General features: G+C 42.7%; 1 protein-coding gene across 1 annotated transcript in view; it reads right to left on the minus strand.

Annotated features, from left to right (window-relative positions):
• Nucleotides 1-14,203, minus strand: part of LOC140196031 (short transient receptor potential channel 3-like) — a 140,583-nt gene extending 126,380 nt beyond the window's left edge. Inside the window, exon 1 of the mRNA XM_072254730.1 lies at nucleotides 13,903-14,203. Within this exon, the coding sequence (XP_072110831.1) occupies nucleotides 13,903-14,060 (158 nt within the window). The 5' untranslated portion in view covers nucleotides 14,061-14,203. The remainder of the gene's footprint in view (nucleotides 1-13,902) is intronic.
• Between the last annotated feature and the right edge of the window lie 7,755 nt (nucleotides 14,204-21,958).

Consider the following 21,958-nt stretch of genomic DNA (forward strand, 5'->3'; position numbering starts at 1 on the left):
TGAGTGTGGATTTCAGCTGTAATAGTCCTAAATGGGAATATTTGATGATTTCAGTTGGAGCTGCACGTAAAGAGTCACCACTTATTGTCGCCATCTTTATGTTACCAATGTTTTATACTATCTTCAAAAGCAATGATTCGAGGCGGTGGCATTCATCATTAAGGACTCTCGCCATGCTCTCTTTTCATTACTGACTATCAGGGAGGAGGTACAGGAGCCTGAAGACACACTCTCAATGTTTTAGGAATGCCTTCTTTCCCTCCACCCTCAGATTTCAGAATGGTCCATGAACCCATGGTCCATGAATACTTTAGTTATTGCTCTCTTTTTGCACTAATGTTTTTTAAAATATTTCTTATTGTAAGTTACAGTAGTTTTATGTATTGCATTGTACTGCTGGCACAAGCAACAAATTTTATAATATATGTCATTGATAATAAACTTGATTCTGAATTGCATTACCGCAATGAAGCACAATCCAGACATGTCATCCTTTGCAACACTGGAGAAAGTACAAGAGATCGCTACTGAGTTCCCTTCACATTTTACTGTAAATTCAGTAGATCAGCAGAAGTCCAAGTGCTATCAAATAACCCCCATGAAAACTCCAAGAGATTGGGAGATTTTTGGATACTTGCAAAAGGAGATTATTCAGAGACAGCAGCAAACAATTCTATAAGCTAGAAGTAAAAAAAATCAATTAGATACTTGCAGATTGAAACAAAAAATCTATTTTTAAAAATATAAATAAGATTAATCAGATTATCTAAGTGAAAACACAAATAGAAAATTACACTGAGTTTTGCAGTCTTGAAGAAAAGCTCTCAATCATAGTGGTAAAACTGGGCAATCGCTATTTACAAAAATAAGGTGTTTTGTGCAATACGTTAGATCCTGGGGAGCTGAGATAAGAACGGTGACAGCAAGGAAGATAAGTGATCCAGGACATATAATGGAAGATCCAAAATTGATTAATAGTCTGAGTTTGATTGATTTATGGTTGGTGAGCAAAGTCTGAAGTTAACCTTGGGAAATTAAATGAGTAACTTAATGATGATGCCTATAGCACTTCACCTCTGCCATAACACCTTCTTCACACTTGAAATTAATTGTTGGGATTACCAACGTTTTTTTAAGAAAAGCATGCATTTACTTAATACCTTTCTTTTACATCTTTAGGCAGGAGGTACAGAAAGTGTCAAGAAATGTAGTTGAGGCTTGGCACAAAAACAAAGCAGTGGAGACGATTCAGCAATGAATGACAACTGTAATAATATACTGCAAAAATAACAAGCCACAAGGGGCCACAAAACAAGAGAGAGCTGACACCAAACACCACAGGCCACAAGGTAACAGAAGGCTAAGTGCAATTGGTTAGGGCTAGTTGGTTCGATGGGTGAACAAGGACTTTGAATGGGAGATGGGTTTAAATGGGCCGCAGGTGATGGGTATAAAATGAATGGTAGGTGACTCCTGTTAGCCGGGTGGGAACTGGGAGGTGCCTGGCCATGCAGGCCTGACAGGAGTCCCCCTCCTACAGCCAGCACCTGATGGCGTAAGGTGATATGGATGGTTCTGGTGGAACTTCTCAATGAGTGATGGATCCAAGATGAAACTGTTTGGCACCCAAGATCTCTCCTCCGGGTTGTACCCTTCCCAGCTAACAGTGTGCTGCACACCCCACCATAACAATGTGAATCTATCAATCGGTGGCCTGCGTACACTGGAATGCTTTTCACCATCGTAGGCTCTGGAGGTGCAGGCTCAGGTCGGTTGAGTGCCCCCCCCACCCATGGACAACAGGCTTGAGGCAGGACACATAGAAGGTAGGTGTCATCCTGAGGGATGGTGGCTGCTGGAGACAGTAAGTGACTGGATTGATGCGACGGATGATACTGAAGGGAATGATGAACCAGGGTGAGAACTTGCAGGCGTTGGTGCACAGGGGCAGATCTCAGGTAGACAGCCAGATAGAGTCACCAGGCCAGAGTAGTCTGGCCACATACCACTGGTGATTGGTCTGGCAGCAGTCAGCGCAGTTGGCAGCTAGGATGGCCTTCCATGCCCTCTTCCAAGCATTCTGGCAGTGGCAAACCAAGGTGCTGGCAGACAGGACCTCCACCGTTGCCTCCTCCATGGGAGGAGATACTTCTTCTATGTGAAAGGGTTAAAGGCAGAAACTTCTCCACCTGCTGAATGGCTCTTTCTGATTGACTGTTGGTCTGCAAATGATAGCCGGAGGACAAACTCACTGAGGTGCAGAGGAGGGAGCAGAAGGCTCAACAGAAGTGAGAGATGAATTGTGGGCCCTGGTCTGAAACGATAGCCTGAGGGAGACCATGGAGGTGATCTCTGGGAGCCTTGCAGAACTGGTCCTCCATTGTCATGATCACTGTGGCCCCAACAGAAGGTGGCAAACCCATGAAGAAATCCATGGTGATGTGGGACCATGAGCGTTGAGGGACCAGTAGGGGCTACAAAAGCCCAGGGGGGTCACTGTTTGGAGGAAAGGGACTGGGCATATTTGAGGGCAGGCAGTGATGAGCTGACATACATCAGCCAACACATCATGGTGGACCACCAAAACAGCAGTCACAGAAAATCCAGAGTCTGCTGTGCACCTGAATAGCCGGAGAGGGCTGAGGAGTGGCCACATTGGAGTGCCTTAGAGAGCATGGCCACCAGCACATACATGTGGATGTCAGGTGTTTCGGCAAAGCAGGCTCGTGCTGTAGGGCATGACAGTCTGGCTCTCAAGGTCCCAGACGCTCTGGAAGGATGGAAGGATGAGCTGAGAGTCAATCACAATTTCAGCTGGGCTGAACTGTTTTGGCAGGGTGTCTGCCTCAGTGTTCTTGGAGCCCGATTGGTAGGAGATGGTAAAGTTGAATTGTTGGAAGAAGAGAGCACAGCAAGCCTGACATGGGTTAAGTTGTTAAGTTTGTCAAATGGATATGAGGTTCTGGTGGTCAGTCCAGATCAGGAAGAGCTTGGTGTTTCCTATCAGCCAATGTCTCCGTTCCACCAAGGTCTATTTAATGGCGAGTAGCTCTCTATTTCTGATGCTGAGGATGTTCTACGAGTCTGTGGTGGCCAGTGCTATCATGTTTGCTGTAGTGTGCTGGGGCAGCAGGCTGAGGGTAACAGACACCAACAGAATCAGCAAACTCATTCGTAAGGCCAGTGATGTTGTGGGAATGGAACTGGACTCTCTGACGGTGGTGTCTGAAAAGAGGATGCTGTCCAAGTTGCATGCCATCTTGGTCAATGTCTCCCATCCACTACATAATGTACTGGGTGGCCACAGGAGTACATTCAGTCAGAGACTCATTCCACCGAGATGCAACACAGAGCGTCATAGGAAGTCATTCCTGCCCGTGGCCATCAAACTTTACAACTCCTCCCTTGGAGGGTCAGACACCCTCAGCCAATAGGCTGGTCCTGGACTTATTTCATAATTTACTGGCATAACTTACATATTACTATTTAACTACTTATGGTTCTATTGCTATTTATTATTTATGGTGCAACTGTAACGAAAACCGGTTTCCCCTGGGATCAATAAAGTATGACTATAACTATGACTATGACTATTTCCTACTCTATGAAGGCATTATGTAGAGTTGAAATTGCACAAGAAAGCAACACAAGGGTATGTCTTCCATCCAGTCCTTGCTGGGAGAGGATGGCCCCAGCACCCACGCCAAATGTGTCCACCTGTACCACTAAAGATCTAGAAGGGTTCAGATGGTAGAGAATGGGAGTGGTACTGAAGCATCACTTGAGCTCCTTGAGACCATGGCCCACAGCAGCTGACCATGAGATAGGTGACTTGGTGAGGAAGGTGAGAGGAGCGGTGATTTGGCTGTAGTTCCTGACGAACTAGAAAGTGGAGAAGCCCAAGAAGGCAGATAGCTGTTTGAGGGAGTCATTCAACGATGGGATGCACTTTCTCTAGGTCCATGGATATGCCTTGGGGTGAAAGGACGTAACCCAGGAAGAAAATGACTGGGGTGCGAAAATGGCCGTTTTCTAACTTGCAGTATAGTTGGTTTTTCAGAAGATGCTGAAGGACTGAATGGACATGTTCTACATGTTCCTGGGGAAACCTGAGGAAGATGAGAATGCCCTCAAGGTAAACAAACTCATATCTGTATAGCAATCCTTGAGGATTTTGTTAATGAAAGCTTGGGATAGAGCTGGACTATCGGAAATTCTGATGGGCGTCACCGAGTATTTGTAGTGGCCAGAGGGTGTTATGAATGCTGTCTTCCACTCATCCCCCTGGCAGATGCAGATCAGGTTGTACGCTCTCCATACATCCAGTATGGAGAAGATCTGGGCCCAGTGGAGTGTTCCAAATGCACTATCCATCAAGGGGAAAGGGTACTGGTTCTCAAAAGTGATTTTGTTGAGTCCGTGGTAGCCAATACAGGGATAAAGAACAACCTCCCCTCCTCCATCTTCCTATTTGACAAAGATGAATCCTGCACTGGCTGGGGACAGGGATAGTTGAATGAAGCTGTGCTGTAGCTGTTCATGGCTTGGTTCTCAGGAGGGGAGAGGGAGAAGAGACGACCTCACGGAGGTGTAGTGCCCAGGAGGAGGTTGATCAGGTAGTCATGTGGTCTGTGAGGTGGTAGGGTTCTGACTTTTCTTTCGCTGAAGATAATGGCTATGTCGTGGTATTTTGTGGGAGTTTGGTGAGGTCAAGGGTTTCCTTCGTCTCTGCAGATTTACGGGTGAAGTCAATTGGGGTTGCAGGCAGGTGGGTCTCCAACTCAGCTGCGAACTGGATGACCAGTTGAAGTGAGGGTTGTGAATGGAGAGCTGGGGTAATCGAAGATGAGAGTCGATAAGGAGAAATTGGATGGACTCACATTGCTCTCTGAGGCTCATGAGCACAGGTCATATGCATGCTCTGATTATCCCAGACCCCAAGGGATGTCTGTCAATAGCTGTGATGCAGAGGAGTGAGAAGTAGATTTGGTCAGGAGTCCAAGCTGCACACACACAATCCGGTCCGTAAAGTTGCCTGCTGTGCCAGAATTCACCAGAGCCTCCTGTGTATGTAGGTCCGCCGGGGTCTGGAGGAGGACAGGGAGTGAATCCAGCTATTGTGATTAAACAAGGGACTGGGGAGAGCTTACCAGACAGAAGGTCCCTCATTTCTACCATGTGGGGCTGTTTCCTGGATGCAGTGGACACTTGATGGGTTGGTGGTCAGCTGCTCCGCAGTAGATGCACCAGTTGTTTCTCCAAGGGCACTCGTGCTCTTCTTGAGGCATTAAGGGATCTCCCCCTAGCTGCACGGGCTCTGGAGGCATTGCCGAGGAGGGTCCTACAGCCTGAAATGGTTCTGGGAACGGGACTGGGGGTCTGGAGGGTCCTTCCATAAGAAGCTTGTCAATATGCTGGGCCAGAGCGATGAAGCTTCTGAGGTCGGTGGTCATCTCCTGGGTAGACAGCTCATTTTCAAATGCTCTGAGAGGCTGTGATGGTAATGGCTAGCAGTGCTTCTGCATTCCAGCTGCACTCTGCCATTGGGTCCTGAATTTGATGGTGTAATCCAGTACTGAGCGGGAGCCTTGATGCAGGGAAAGTATCTAATCCACTGCCTCCCTTCCACCTCCCAGGTGGTCAAAAACATGGGACATCCCAGTGGTGAAATCTTCATACATGTTGTAAGTGGGGGTTTTATAGTGCAAATTAGTGGCAACCCAGGTCAGAGCTCGCTCAGCCAAGAGCGAGATGACAAAGGTAAACTTGACTCAGTCCATAAAATAGAGATGGATGAAGCTTGAAATGTAAGGCACAATGTGACAGGAAGTTGTGGCACCAGGTTGGGGATTTGCCAAGGAGCTCAGACACTGGAACCCAGGGCTCCCAGAGAGGAGGATGACTGGAGCAGGGTTGCTGAGTCGAGACAAAGGGTTGGTTGAGAGTGGCGAGCAGATGGTCAATGGTTTTCTGATGCTTCTGGATCATGTGCTCATGTTGACAAATGGCTTCCTTTCGACAAGCAAACTCTGCTGGGTCAATAGCTACTTCACCCACCCTGTCAGGAAATGGGGTGGAGGCTTGACCCAAAAGCAGAGCAGTGGAGACGATTCACTTTAATAATAGCTTTCAAAAAGAACAAGCCATGAGGGGCCACAAGATAAGAGAGGAAAAATACTAAACATCACAGACAACACGGTAACTGGAGGTTAGGAGCAACTGGTTGGGGCCAGCTGGTTCGATGGGTGAACAAGGGCTGTGGATGAGAGCTGGGTTTAAATAGGCTGCAAGTAAGGAGTTGAAAGCGAGCAGCGGGAGACCTCTGTTAGCTGGGAGGAGACGGGGGTGGGGAGGGGGGGTTCCTACTTGTCCAAACCTGACAGAAAGACTTAAGTTGCACACCACCAAGTTCATGAATAGCTACTGCCTTTAAGTCACTTAGTTCTTAAACCAACTAGCAAAACACTAATCACTAGCTTCCCAACACTATGACACCTTGACCACTTTGCACTACAGTGGACTTTTTTTTGTTCTAATTGTATTTCCTTGCAAAATTGTGTGTAATTTGTTTAATTTATGTTTTTCTTCAATTCAAGTCTAATTGTCATTTAATTGTATATGAATACTCATGAATACAGCATAGCAAGGCAGCGTTAATATAAGGTCAAAGTACTAAAACACATTACCACGTTACACACAACACATTCATGTAATAAGAGAGTCCCGATATCTCCCCCACCCCCCGCGACACTGCAGTTTGATGCCTATTCCTTGTACATACAAGTCAACAAAACCATATATAATACTCTGTGTCTGTGATACCGCAAGTAAGTTTTTTCATCTCATCAGTACGTACACGTACTTGTGCATATGACAATAAACTCAGCTTTGATTTCAGAAAGTCTCAAATTTAAAACCTATTACATTTGAAGCAAGTTATGGTCAATATCTATGAAAATTATAGCATATGACAATATTGTTTTAAGGAAGGTTTGGAACACTAAGATTCGTCAGTGATACCATATGGTCTATTGTGTTCAGCCGAACTACTAGAATAGGAATGATATTTTATCCCTAAAAGATGACATCCATGACAATGCAGCAGATCAGTATAACAAAGAACTGTTATTTTAGAATTTCTGCTCATGTCTTCTAAATCAATGTGAATGCACTTTCAGATCTTGTTTCCAAAACTGAGTGTAACTTATATATTGTTGCTCCATACTCCATAGATACTGGAATTTATTTCCAAGATGAAGGACGTTTGAAATGAAGGAGAAGGTGGGCAGCTCAGGTTGGCTGCTTGTTTGTAGGGTTGTTCTCCAAGCCTGGAGGTTAGCTCACAAGTGTTTTGTCACCAGTCGAGTCGACATCATCAGTGCGCAATTGAGTGTTGTTTCTGCTGAGTGTTCATCTTTATTTTGGTCCTACTCATTGTTCTGTTTGACAATTAAATAATTACCAGGAGGGAGAGGTGTGATGGATGTTCTCTGTCCAGGGCCCTGGGGGTTCTTTGCCAAGCTGAGCTTTCTAACACAGCAGCTGACTTTTCCAGGGTTGAAGAGTTGATTTTGAATAAGTTAAACTTCCATTCAATATTTCTTATTCAGCCTCTTGTTGTAAGCAAGTGAACAAAAGGGTTCTCATTGGCCCATTATTTAATCAACAGAAAATAATGGGGCCTGTTTCAGCTTAGTTAAATACTGCATTCACCTGGCCTGACAAATGTAAATGAAAAAAATCACACGCACGTGAAGTCACCGAGGAGCAAAAAAACAGTATACAGTCAGGCTTGTTAGGAATGGTCAAGGAACGACAAGAAGAATGGCAGAAAGATGGGGAGACTAGAATACCATCTACTGCTTTTGATTTCTGCAATAGACAACTCATTGGGATGTCTTTTTAATAATCGTACTTGTGTTTTGGAAATCCTTTGTGTTTTTGAATTGTACGTAATTCAGAATTTTTTTTATAAGATAGAAATCCTCAGTGAGTTATAAATATATTTTAAGAATTTTATCTAAAAGTGTACCACTAAAAATAAATGAAATATGCTTAAACTATTTTGTTAGCTGGAAGTATCTCCTCTTTGACAGGGAAAGGGGGGCTTACTACTCAAATAGTGTTTATTGGCAGCTAAACTCACTGTGGAGGATAAACAGGGAAGTGATCTAGCCTTTGAAGAGTAGGTGACTAAAGTATAATCTCCCTTTATTGAAGGTATTCATTACTATCTATATCAGTTAGGGCATAAGTTACTCGTTTCAGTTCAGAACTTCATGAACAGCAAACCCTATATCATTGCAAAGGATATAGGCTTATTCTAATCCTCAATGAGGATGAAACACTTGCTGCCATATTCAGCCAAAAATATAGACTGTCTGATTCATGATCAGACTTGTCCAGGCATTATTACTAACACAGAATCCAGTCATCAGCCAACTTGATTCACTTTATGTGCTATGGGACATGGCTTATGAGATCAGACAGCATCTTGGCTGTGGCTCTGATGATGTACAGTCCAAATTATTCCTCCTTTATCCATGTTTTTCCAGCAGAGCTGGCATTGATCTGAGAATGTGCAAAATTGCCAAGCAGGTTCTCTCACATAAAAGCAGATTAAATCAAACCAGCCACATATTTCCTTCCAAATCACACACTTCTGATTTGATGATTGCTGAATTACCTTAACCAGAAGGGCAACAGTTATTTAAAATGACCTTGCATCAACAGCTTCTCAACAGTGAACAGGATGGGCCATAAATGCTAACTTTGTGAGTGATATCCATAATCTGTATATCAGGTGGAAGAAAAATATCATATCTGTACTTATCACTAAATACAATGTTTAAAAATAAGTTTGGCATCCTTCTTTCTAGTTTAATACCTGTAATAATAATATTACCACCTGTAATAATTCTGTTTAATATGATTAGCTGATAAGTCAGCTTTGACAACACAACTGCTGGATTTGTATGAAATGAAGCCTAGTAGGAACAAATGTTGCTAAAATCAAAGTTTTCGCCTCACCACAGAAGTAAGTAGAACACTTAGTGATGTCTCTTATCAAAGAAAAGCGTAGGGCTTCTAAATGAAAATTATCCCTCACTTCCTGGAGAGTTAGAAACATACACATAGGTAACATGAAAAGGGAATATAATGGAAAATACAAACAACTGAATATTAAAATATATGAACACATATTTCCACACTAGAGTGAAATATATGTTTTTCAGAGGATAGGAACAGAAAGAAACAAATGGAATTGATGAAAGGCAATAAGGCTGAAAGACTAGCTACTTCTCTGTCCACAGATTTTGACTGAACTGCTAAGAATTTCCAACTCTTTCTGGTTCCATAATAAATGAAAGAGTAGCAGGAAATTATAGGCCAGTTAGCCCGATTCAATAGTTGGCAAGATGTTGGAATCTATTATTAAAGATGAGGTTCAGGGTACTTGGAGACAGATGATAAAACACAGGCCAAAGTCAACATGGTTTCCTTAAGGGGAAATCTTGGCTGACAAATCCATTAGAATTATTTAATGAAATGACAGGCAGGATAGATAAAGGAGTGCAGTAGATGTTGTGTACATTTTCAGAAGGCTTTTGACAAGGTTGTTACACATGAGGCTGCTAAACAAGATGGTATTACAGGAAAGATCAACATGGATGAAAGATTAGCTGACTGGCAGAAGGGAAACAGTGGAAGTAAAAGGGGCCTTTTTGGGTTGGCTGTCGATGACCAGTGGGATTCCACAAGGGTCAGTGTTGGGACCACTACTTTAATGATCTGGATGAATGAATTGATGGATTTGTGGATGTTATGAAGATAGGCAGAGAGGCAGGTCTTGAGGAAGTAGGGAGTTTGCAGAAGGACTTGGACAAATTAGGAGAATGGGCAAAAAAGTGGCAGATGGAATACAGTGTAGAGGAATGTATCGACGTGCACTTTGGTAGAAGGCATAAAGGCATAGACTATTTTCTAAATGGTGTGAGGATTCAGAAATCTTGAGAGTCCTAGTGCAGCATTCCCTAAAGGTTAAATTGCAGGTTGAGTTGGTAGTAAGGAAGGCAAATGCAATATTAACATTCATTTCAAGAGGACTCGAATATACAAACAAGGAGGTAATGCTGAGGCTTCATAAGGCATTAGTCAGACTGCACTTGGAGTATTGTGAGCAGTTTTGTGCCCTATATCTACAAAAGGATGTGCTGGCATTGGACAGGGTCCAACGGAGGTTTATGAGAATGATCCTGGGAATGAGAGGGTTAACATAGGAGATCTGATTTTGATAGCTCTGAGCTTGCAGTCGCTGTAGTTTAGAACAATGAGGAGGGATCTCATTGTAACTTACTAAATATTGAAAGACCTAGATAGAGTGGATGTGTAGAGGATGCTTTCAATAGTGGGATAGTCTAGGATTAGAGGCACCACCTCTGAATTGAGGGGTGTTCCTTCAGAACAGAGGAGGGATATCTTTATCCAGAGGATGGTGAATCTGTGGATTCATTGTCACAGATTCATTGTGGAGGCTAAGTCATTGGGCATATTTAAAGCTGAGGTTGATAGGTACCTAAGTACAAAAAGAATCAAAAGTTATGGGGAGGACACAGGAGAATGGGGTTGAGAGAAAATAAATCACCCATGATCAAAATGCAGAGCAGACTTTATAGGCCAAATGGCCCAATTCTGTTCCTATGTTTTATGGTCTTATGGTTTTTTATATAGCAAAAGGTATCCTTTGAGAAAGCAGAAAATACAAAATCAGAAACAGACATAAAAACATGAAATTGTTACATCACAGCTGGATGCTGTTTGACTCATAAAGCCAGTGACAATTCTCCAAATAGAGACCCAGGCACCTGCTTATTCCTCACCATTTCCACATCTTCTGTCGTCCTATTTTACATATCCAATTCGTTGTTGTAAAAATAGAATAATTGAATCTGGATCCACTTTACTTCCAAATCGTAACCACCCACTGCATTAAAAATATTTTTCCTCACATTTTCCCTGGATCCTTTGCTAACTGCATTAAATCCATTTCCACTAATGGATATTTCTCTCTATCCACCCTCTCTAAGCTGACCGTGATCATCCCTAACAATTCTCCTTTCAATCTTCTCTGACCCCAGGAGAACTGTACCCGATATATTAGTCTATCCTTGTAAAAGACGTGCAGCATTCACAGAATTGTTCTTGTAAATTATTTCATTGTCCTCTCTAAGATCTTCACATCCTTCCAAAAATGTGGTGCCTTGAATGAGGAGAGCTATAATTGAGTACTTTGTGTGTGTGTGTCTTCCCAGAAGAGAGAGACCATGCAGATGTTACAGTGAAAAAGGAATAATTCATACTAATAAATCTGATATAAATAGAGAGCTAGCAAACATCAAGGGACACACATCAAAGTTGCTGGTGAATGCAGCAGGCCAGGCAGCACCTCTAGGAAGAGGTACAGTCGACGTTTCAGGCCGAGACCCTTTGTTAGGCCTGCTGTGTTCACCAGCAACTTTGATGTGTGTTGCTTGAATTTCCAGCATCTGCAGAATTCCTGTTATTTGCATTTTAAACATCAAGGGGTTAAGTATTTTTAAAAATGAAAAACAGAACAAGTAAGATAACATGTACCTATGCTGCTGTGAAAAGGCAGGGAGAAAGGTTAAGATGCCTGAGGACTTGAATTAAGACGACATGATTTTTTTGTTTAATAGGAAAGAAATGGTTGGACTGAATAATCACAGATCATTCAGCCAAATTCTGGAAAGAATTCTGAGGGACAGTATAAACTATTGCTTGAAAATTCTCAGAATAATCAAATGCTGTCAGCTTAGGCATGTTAAGGAGAGGTCATAGCATATTTTTTTAATGTTGTGAGGTAGGAATGTCATTGAGTACGGTGGTTTGGATGTCCCAAAACCAAATGCCCCTGACTGATCAGGACTCCCATGGTAGGTGTATATATATAATGATTTCAAAATAAATGCAGGGAACACGATTAAGAAGTTTACAAAAGAGGCAAAAATTGGCCGAAATATTGAAAATATGAAACAAGGTTGTAGAGTTCAGGAGGTTGTGGATTGGCTGTTCAGAGGGACAGAGATTCAGTATGTGGAATTCATTCTGAAGAAATGTGAAGTAGTGTCTTTGAAGACGTACACACAAAATAATGGAACATTCTATAAAAAAGTAGGATAGTGATAAGTGTCGAGGGGCACAGACAGACAGCTGTTTCAATCCACAGATCTCTGAAAATAGTCGGGCAGTTAAAAGGGTCATGGGGACATATGCATGGCTATCCTTTATTGGTCAAGCCACAGAATAAAGGCACTGACAGTCATGCCAGAACTATAAAATACTACTTTGACTGTACCCAGATTACAGTGCAAATTTGTCATCACTACCTCACTACTTTACAGGAAGGATGATCACACAAGAGGGTCAATGAGGAGACTTGCCATGCTGTTACCAAGATGGGGAAGTTCAGTGGAGGAAACAGAGAGGCTGAGAAGAGATTTAATTGATGTACACAAAACAGTAAGGGGTAAAGAGAGAAGGAATGGGAAGGATTTACTAAGGGTCATAGACTTAAAGTGAAAGAAAGATGAAGTAGAGGGGATCTGAGAATTATTACAATATCCAGAGAGTGGTCAGGATCTAGAATTCACTGGCTGGAAAGGTGGTGGAAGTAGAAATTCCTAATACATTTAAGATTACTTGAAGTACAGTAACTCAGAAGGTTTCTGACCAAGAGCTGGAAGGTGGTTTGGTCTTAATAGCTCATATTAGCAAGAAGACAGATGACCGGAAAAAAAAACGAAGTTCGTTAAAAGCTTTAGAAAAACTCAGGTAGTCGATTGGCGAGTGCAGATGTAAGTCAAGGGCAATCATCCTGTGTTAACCCTGAATCTCTTCACAATTCATCGCTAACTCACCTGTCTTCACAATTCATCGCTAACTCACCTGTTCAGTGGATTCAGAATTTCATAGCTGGGCGCCGCTCCGGTACTTAGTGCCAGGAATCTCTTCACAATTCATCGCTAACTCACCTGTCTTCACAATTCATCGCTAACTCACCTGTTCAGTGGATTCAGAATTTCATAGCTGGGCGCCGCACCGGTACTTAGTGCCAGGAATCTCGATCGGCTCTTGAACTAAGCAATAGTGAATCTTCCCATTGCCCCTCTGAGTGCGTGCGTTTATATTTGTTAGCGTCGCGAATGCTTTTGAGGCAAATGAACAGATAGATAATGGTCGGAGCTCAATGGCTTACCCACTGGCTCGCTTGGTGGCGCTAATTTTCCAGTTGGGTAAAACACCTATATCCTAATTTCAACTCATTAAACCCTATTTTCTGAAGGAATATTTTGGAGATGTTGTGATAACCTTCATCTTGAGCGGTGCACTCAGATTAGCAACTCAGGAATTGAATAATCACACGTTACCGAGTTATTTAAAATTATTAACTCTAAGTGATTAGAATTTTAACGCGCGGCAGCAAAACCCTCAATATACACAATAACTAATTTATACAGGTAGCTTCAACGAGGGGGTTAGCGGTTAAAGTAAAGAAAAATTAAATGTTTCCGTCTAGTTCCGTTCGATTTTACGATTATAATGTCATTTTCTCCGGATCACGTTAAAGTTGAGCCTGTACATTAGAGCTTATAGTGGACACTCAGACCACATTAACTGTCAACATTTCCCCATTTTATTCATCTCCAACATTCTGCAAAAGTTGTATTGTTTTTTAAATTAAAACGAGGAACCATCGCAGGAAAATTATTTCAAAATGGCTTAATATTTCCTATACTTCTTTACTAGAATTGATGAATTCGATTTTCATTGAAAAAAACAACATGATTTGTGTGTGAATGAACGGAATACAAAAGTACTTACATGGTTTTTGGATATCCATGTAGACTCTTGTCCTCCGTTTTTGGGTTGTAATGATGCGAACTAAGATCTCCGTTCTCCTCTTTCCAGTCGTGTCTGTTTTCTTCTTCATGGAAGGACACGCTTGTCTGAACCTGGTACCTTCTATCTTCTTCTGACATTCAGGCGGAATAATAGTTCACGCCGGTATATATAGAAAGTAGAATTAATCACGTTCCTGTGGGCCGCCGCAACTCATTGCACCCCGCTGCAGTGGGATTTCTCCTGGTGCTGGATGCGCTGCCGGTGGCACTGGCGCAGATTCACCAGGGAAGAGTGACACTGCCTAACCTACAACGATTCTTATCAACGCCCCCCACCCGACACAAAAACACACACACACACACACACACACACACACACACACACACACACACACACACACACACACACACACACACACACACACACTCTCCTGTGACACCGAGAGCTTCGCCTGAGAGACAGTGATGCCGCAGAACCATATGGTCAGCGGTCTAACATCGCGTCGAGCAAACGCAGCTAGTGGATACACGAACTGGCCTCTCAGATGAAAAGTTAACGCTTCTGAGCAGCTGGTACTGGAAGTGAGCGGCGGGTCAAAAGCCACGAAAATCGATATCGCATTAAAATCTCAACACAGACCCCTGAGCAATCACGAGAATGCTCGGCTCGGTAATTTCCTCGGAAAAGTCTATCTTATTCATTCAAATACGTTAATCAATTATTAACTTTCGGCACTCTATGGAGAGAGAGGATTCCCAAGTTTCTTCGAGCTCCCCAGTGAAATCAGAGAAAGGACAGGGCTTGAGTGGAGAGAGATGGGGATGTCTCCAGTATCCTAGCCTCAATCCTGCTTTCTGAAGTGCCACTGAGAAGGGTTTTCTTATTGTGCTAACTTGACGAATGTCCCGACACTTTAAATCAATTCGCAACGCTCCCACAGCTGCTGCTGGTGTGGTTGGGGTGAAACTGGTTGTTTCAGGAACGGCAGCGGTCTGCTCCTCACGTGTTTGTAGCTGCGGACAAGGGATGGGTATTGAGAAAGGCCAGATGATCATAATGCTGTTTGGGTTTACAAGTAGAGCATTAGTTTCCTGATAATGCATTTCACTAATGCCTAAAGCAACGCAGAATATCGGGGTTATTCAGTGGCAGATCTTTGCAGACTTGTACAAGACTTACTCGCTGCTGGATCTCTTAACACGCTGTGGCGGTGAAAGTGCCTCCCCGAGATCGCAGCAGGGCTCTACTGGAGACGTTACTGCAATTAGCTGCTGATAAGTGAGTCAGGTATACGATATGTGCCTTCATTCTGAGTGCGGGTAGCTCCACCGGTAAGCCAGTCAAAAACAAGCATCACCTGGGGTTGTACCTCCAGCTGACATGGCATGAGTTCTCCAGGCACTCCACATCACCTAGAAATAGTCATTAATTTCAAAGGATGCACTGGCGATATACAGGAAGAATACAGTACCACACTCAGGGGCTACTTTATTAGGTACACCTGTACACCCTGTTGATGTAAATATCTCACGTGGAAGCAACTCAATTAATAAAAGCATGCAGACATGGTCAAGAGGTTCAGTTGTTGTCCAGACCAAACATAGGAATGGGGAAGAAGTGTGATCTAGGTGACTTTGACTGTGGAATAATTGTTGGTGCCAGACAAGGTGGTTTGAATATATCCGACTGCTGATTTCCTGAGATTTTTATACTCAACAGTCCTAGAATGTACAGAGAATGGTATGGAAAACAAACAAAAAAAATCCAGTGAGTAGCAGTTCTGTGGGCAGAAACACCTTGTTAATGTGAGAGGTCAGAGGAGAATGGCCAGACTGGTTCAAGGTGACAGTAGCTCGAAGAACTACACCTTACAACAGTTGTGTGTAGAGGAGCATCTCTGAATGCACAACACATCAAACCTTGAAGTGGACAGGCTACGGCAGCAGAAGACCACACAGGATTCCACTCCTGTACCCAATAAAGTGGCCACAGAGTGTGTGTAGGAGCAGAGGCAGTATTTACAAGATAGCTGTTGATTATGACTCGGAGGAGGAGGGGTAACATTGTGCAAAGATGTGGTTAAACATCTGTGCTGCTTGAACAGCTGGAGATGTGAGAAAGTGCATGGACAGGTGGATGGCTGTGAAATAACTAAGTCGTGATGAGCTGGAGGATAGATAGCATAATGAAGAAGAGCATAAGGCAATAGGGGCAGGAGTTGTCATCTCAATGCTGACCTACCCAGGTCTCACCTCCTCTTATCTGCTAGTTTCCCATAGCCCTCAAATCCTCAATCTTAAAAGAAAATCCATCTTCACTTTAAATACCAACAGTGATTCAGTCTCCACAATCCCCTGCGGAAGAAATGTCCAGAGATCCACCATACTCTATGAGAAGAGGTATCTTTGCATTTCAGTTTTACATGGCTGTCCCTTTTCTTGTAACTTGTAGGTATGAGCAGCAGGATGAATATAAAAAAACCAGGATATGAGTCACTATTCTCACCCTTTGCTGAGGTCATGAAACTACCTGTGGCACCGAATTCAGGTGTAGAGGACCATGCCCCCATGGTTGACTCCTGTGGCAAATCCGTCGGGCTGGCTACCTGTTGCATGGAAAAGCAGTCATCCCTCAGCTCGTTCAAGCCCATAGTTTGATGTTAAGCAATGATTCACCGAATACCGATACTGCCATCACCTCCTCTGCTCAAGAGCCGACTGAATTTGATGCTTTCTAAGTTCCATTAAAGTCAAGCTAAGTTATTCAGATACTTTAATGCATTAGTGTTATGCCTGAGCCTAAACTGCCCTAACAGAATCACTGTCAAAAATTCAGGATTTCATGCCCACAAAGTCTTTCCAGGCTTTGGTTGTCAGGAATCGTAGTGCAGGTTTGACCCAAAAGTAGAGCAGCAGAGGGGATTTTGCAGTAAATGATACTTTACAAATAAGTTGCAAAATAATAAGCCACAAGGGGCCAGAAAAGAAGGGAGGCCAGGTACTGAACACAACAGGCAACAAGGTAACTAAAGGCTACCTTCAGAATGGCTGATTCAATGGGTGAACAAGGACCGTGAATGAGAGCTGGGTTTAAACAGGTTGCAGATTATGCTTTGGAAGTGAGTGGCAGGTGACTCCTGTTAGCTGGGTAGAGAATAGAAGATGCCTGTCTGTGCAAACCTGACTCCAGTGCAACAGAGAATTATTGTGATTCAGGAATACAGCAGGCTTGAGCAGGTTTTTCACAGAAGCAAGATCACTGTCATTAGAACAATGGATCGTGGAAACTATCATCGCAAAAAGAAGGAATCGTCTGAGAAATATGAAAGTAAATATGTTATGTGGAAAAACGTCTCAATTCATGGGAAAGGCTCATGATTCTGGACACAAAGTAACAAACAAAGCCACCAGTGGACAATCACTGATTGGTTATAAAAAAAAGGGTTATACAAGGGGACATAGCCTTAAGATTCGGGGAGAGTAGATTTAGGACAGAGATGAGGAGGAACTGCTTTTCCCAGAGGGTGATGAATCTGTGGAGTTCTCTGCCCAATGAAGCAGTGGAGGCTACCTCAGTAAATATATTTAATCAAGGTTGGATAGATTTTTGCATAGTAGGGGAATTGAGGGTTGTGGGGAAACGGCAGGTAGGTGGAGATGAATCCATGGCCAGATGAGCCACGATCCTGTTGAGTGGCGGTGCAGGCTCGACGGGCCAGATGGCCTACTCCTGCTCCTATTTCTTATATTCTTATGTAAAAATTTGGTTGTGCACCAGGAGTGGATAAACCTGTGTAATATTTTTGTAATAGTGGAACTGCTGATTAAAGTTAGATGCATCAGCTTGGATAGAGTGCATGGAGAAGATGTTTTGAAATAAACAGTAACACACCATCAAACATTCCTTTATTGTGAAGGGGAAAGACATAAAACATTAATGTATCTATAGTTGATGCTGAGAAAGATTCAGAAAATTTGCTTAAGTATCAAGGGAGCAATCATTATTTTATGTGTTTGTGTCTTCATCATAGAGGATATCAATGTAGCAGAATGCACAGTCCCATAAACAAGATGGACAAGAATAACTGCCAGGTCAACAAATAGTTCATTGTCAGGGATCAGACAGAATCCAAACTGCTGTAATTATAAATGACAATCATTATAACGCTTGCTGCTGTGAATTTGTACAAGGTTGCAGAATTTGGAGATTCAATGTGAACTTGTTTGTACTTTTCACTGAGAGATTCAAAGCAATAACAATAAGAATTCATGGAAAATATATTACATTAATAAATTAATATTAATATTAAATGGTTTTGTGTTTTTGATAATTTTTTATAAAATATTCTAAGATTTGTTCATGCATTTTTAAACCATGGCTAAAAACAATTATCCTACTTCTTTTAAATGTTTCTCATCTCTTATATATCTATAATAATATCAACACTCTGAAGCTCACCAGCTATGTTGGAATCATGATGGTAGTGATTGCAAAATGTGTAATTTCCAGATTTTTTTTGTTGCTATTTTCTCTAGCATATTCCTATGATAGATTAGCATCTTGAATTTCAGACAGCTATTTGAGTGGCAGTCCGTGATGTCTGGGTTCTTTGTATAATCTGTGGGTAAGGAACTCACAAACCAGTTGCTCAACAAAGCATGACTGTTTATTCCAAGGTCTCCAGGTTAAGCAAATCTTGACAGACAATTATTACAACCACGAAAGCAGTTGGTCACATGATATGCACTTAATGAGACAGCAGCCTTAAAGCAACACTCACATTTTCACAGCTTCAGAATCAGATAGATTTATTATCACTGACATGTGTCAGGAAATTTGTTTTGTGGCAGCAGGAGTACACTGCAATACATTAAAATTACTGAAAGTTCAGAAAACTAGCGCAGAAGAGGAATAACGAGGTAGTGTTTATGGGTTCAAAGACTGTTCAGAAATCTGATGGTGTGATTGTGTGTGGGTCTTCATGATTCTGAATCTTTTCCCCCGATGGTAGTAATGAGAAAAGGGCATTCCTAGAATGTGAGGGTCCTTAATGATGGATGCTACATTCCTGAGGTATTGTTGTTTGAAAGGTTGTGCCCGGATTAGAGCTGGCTGAGTCTATAACACGCTGCAGCCCTTTTTTAGTCATGCAAACAGTCAGAATTATCTCCTCCATACAGTTGCAGAAATTTACCAGATCTCAAATTCCTAATGAAGCATAGATACTGGCGTGCTTTCTTCATGATTGCATCAATGTGCTGGGCCCAGAATAGGTATCTGAGATAAAGGTGTACAATAACAACAATCATTTCCCTCTTTTTAACAAATAAAAAAGGTAAGAAAACTATATAATCACAGACATTCATGCTCTTAGACCTGTGATGTGACATAATACTCCCATTCCTTTTGGGTGTCATCTTACTGTTCTCGTGGGCTTCTCTAGGATTTCTCTAGGAGCCTCTGTTACCGCTTCCCCAATGTTTTTCTTGGCTGGTCCTTCCATTTTCCTGTTTTTCTGTATTTATAATGCAATGATAGACTTTGTTCAAGTCTAGCATTAATTTTGGGTTTGTTGTCAAGCTCTCAAGTAGTGTCAAATGTTCAAAAGATAACCAGATGCATCATTAACAATCTCATCCATGACATAATCAGTTTCTTGAAAGATGATGAAAATGGCGGCTGGAGGTATGCCCTTACTGATGTCGCTGTCTTTCTGTCCTAGGATCCTCTGGTGCTGCAAACAATTTGTTACTTCTCGAACATGGGTCATTTGAGTAATACACCACTGACATAGGTCCTTTAGCCCAACTAATCAATGCTAACCACAGCATAGTCCATGCTAGTCCCAGCTATCTGCATTTGGCCCATAACCCTCCAAGCTTCTGTCCTCCATTGGTGTTGGGAGCACTTCTTTTCCCATCATATGTTAATGATTTGGATGCTGAAATGGATGGCTTTGTGGTCAGTCTGTGGAGAATTCAAAGACAGGTGGAGGGGGCAGATATTGTTAAGGAAGTTTGGAGTTTGCAGAAGGATTTGGCCAGATTATGAGAATGGGCAAAGAAGTGGCAGATGGAATACAGTGGAGGGATGTGTATGATCGTACACTTTGGTAGAAGGAATAAAGGTATTGATTATTTTCTAAATGGGGAGTAAATTTAGAAATCAGAAGTGTAAAGGGACTTGGAGGTCCTCGTGCAGGATACCCTAAAGGTTAGCCTGTAGGTTGAGTTGGTGGTAGGAAGGCAAATACATTTTGAAAGGACTAAAATGTAAAAGCAAGGATGTAATGCTGAGAATTTATAAGGCATCGGTCAGATAGTACTTGAAGTATTGTGAGCAGTTTTGGGCCCCTTATTTATTTAGAGATGCAGCGCAGAATAGGTTCTCCCAGCCTTTCAAGCAGAATCGCTCAGCAACCCCCGACGTGATTTAGCCCTAACCTAGTCACAGGTCAATTTACAATGATGAATTAACCCCCTAACTGGTACGCCTTTACCTGAGAAAGGATGTGCTGGCATTGGGGAGGATCCAGAGCAGGCTCTCGAGACTTAACCTAGAAATGACAGGGTTAACTATATGAGGAGCATTCTAGGTCTCTACTTGATGGAGTTTAGAAGAATGAGGGGGATCTCATTGAAACCCATTGAATATTGAAAGTCTTAGATAGTGTTCTTGGAGAGGATAGTTCTTATAGTGGGGGAATCTAGGACCAGCAGGTGGAGTCTCAGAATAGAAGGATGTCCCTTTAGAGCAGAGATGAGGAGAAATATTTTTAAGCAGAGTGTGGTGAGTCAGTGGAATTCTTTGCCACAGTAGGCTGCGGAGGCCAAGTCATTGGGTACATTTAAAGTGGAGATTGATAGGTTGCCAGTTAAAAATGGTGTCAAAGATTATGGGAAGAAGGCAGGAGAATGGGGTTGAGAGACAATAAATCAGCCATGGAGAAGACCCAATGGGCAGAATCTGCTCCTATGTCTTAAGATCTTATCCAATTGTACTCGACTCAAATATTTTCCCTGGCAACTCATCCAGGTACTCACTACCCTTTGGGTAAAGAAGTTACCTGTGAGGTTCCTTTTAAATTTCTCCCCTCTAATCATGTATCTGTTCCCCTTAGTTTTTGACTTCCCAACCATGAGGAAAAGACTGTGACAAACCACTTTTTCCATTCCTCTCATAATTATAAATGTCTACAAGGTCACCCTTCTTTCTCCTATGCTCTAGGAAATAAAGATTCAGAATGGCCAACCTCTTCCTATAACTCCAGACCTCTAATCCAGGTGGCATCCTCGTAACTCTCTTCTGCACCCTCTCTAGCTTAACCATATTTTTCCCTAAACAGGGTGACCAAAACTGTGTACAATACTCCAAACAACACACATCAAAGTTGTTGCTGAATGCAGCAGGCCAGGCAGCATCTCTGGGAAGAGGTACAGTTGACGTTTCAGGCCAAGACCCTTCAACTGAAGGAAGAGTTAGTAAGCAATTTGTAAGTGGGAGGGGGAGGGGGAGATCCAAAATGATAGGAGAAGACAGGAGGGGGAGGGATGGAGCCAAGAGCTGGACAGGCGATTGGCAATGGGGATATGAGAGGATCATGGGACAGGAGGCCCAAGGAGAAAGACAAGGGGAGGGGGAACCCAGAGGATAGGCAAGGGGTATAGTCAGAGGGACAGAGGGAGAAAAAAGGCGAGTGAGAGAAAGAATGTGTGTATAAAAATAAATAACAGATGGGGTACGAGGGGGAGGTGAGGCATTAGCGGAAGTTAGAGAAGTCAATGTTCATGCCATCAGGTTGGAGGCTACCCAGACGGAATATAAGGTGTTGTTCCTCCAACTTGAGTGTGGCTTCATCTTTACAGTAGAGGAGGCCGTGGATAGACATGTCAGATTGGGAATGGGATGTGGAATTAAAATGTGTGGCCACTGGGAGATCCTGCATTCTCTGGCGGACAGAGCATAGGTGTTCAGCAAAGCGGTCCCCCAGTCTGCGTCGGGTCTCGCCAATATATAGAAGGCCACATTGGGAGCA

The sequence above is a fragment of the Mobula birostris genome, chromosome 4, assembly GCF_030028105.1.
Source record: "Mobula birostris isolate sMobBir1 chromosome 4, sMobBir1.hap1, whole genome shotgun sequence".
In the NCBI taxonomy this organism is placed as follows: domain Eukaryota; kingdom Metazoa; phylum Chordata; class Chondrichthyes; order Myliobatiformes; family Myliobatidae; genus Mobula; species Mobula birostris.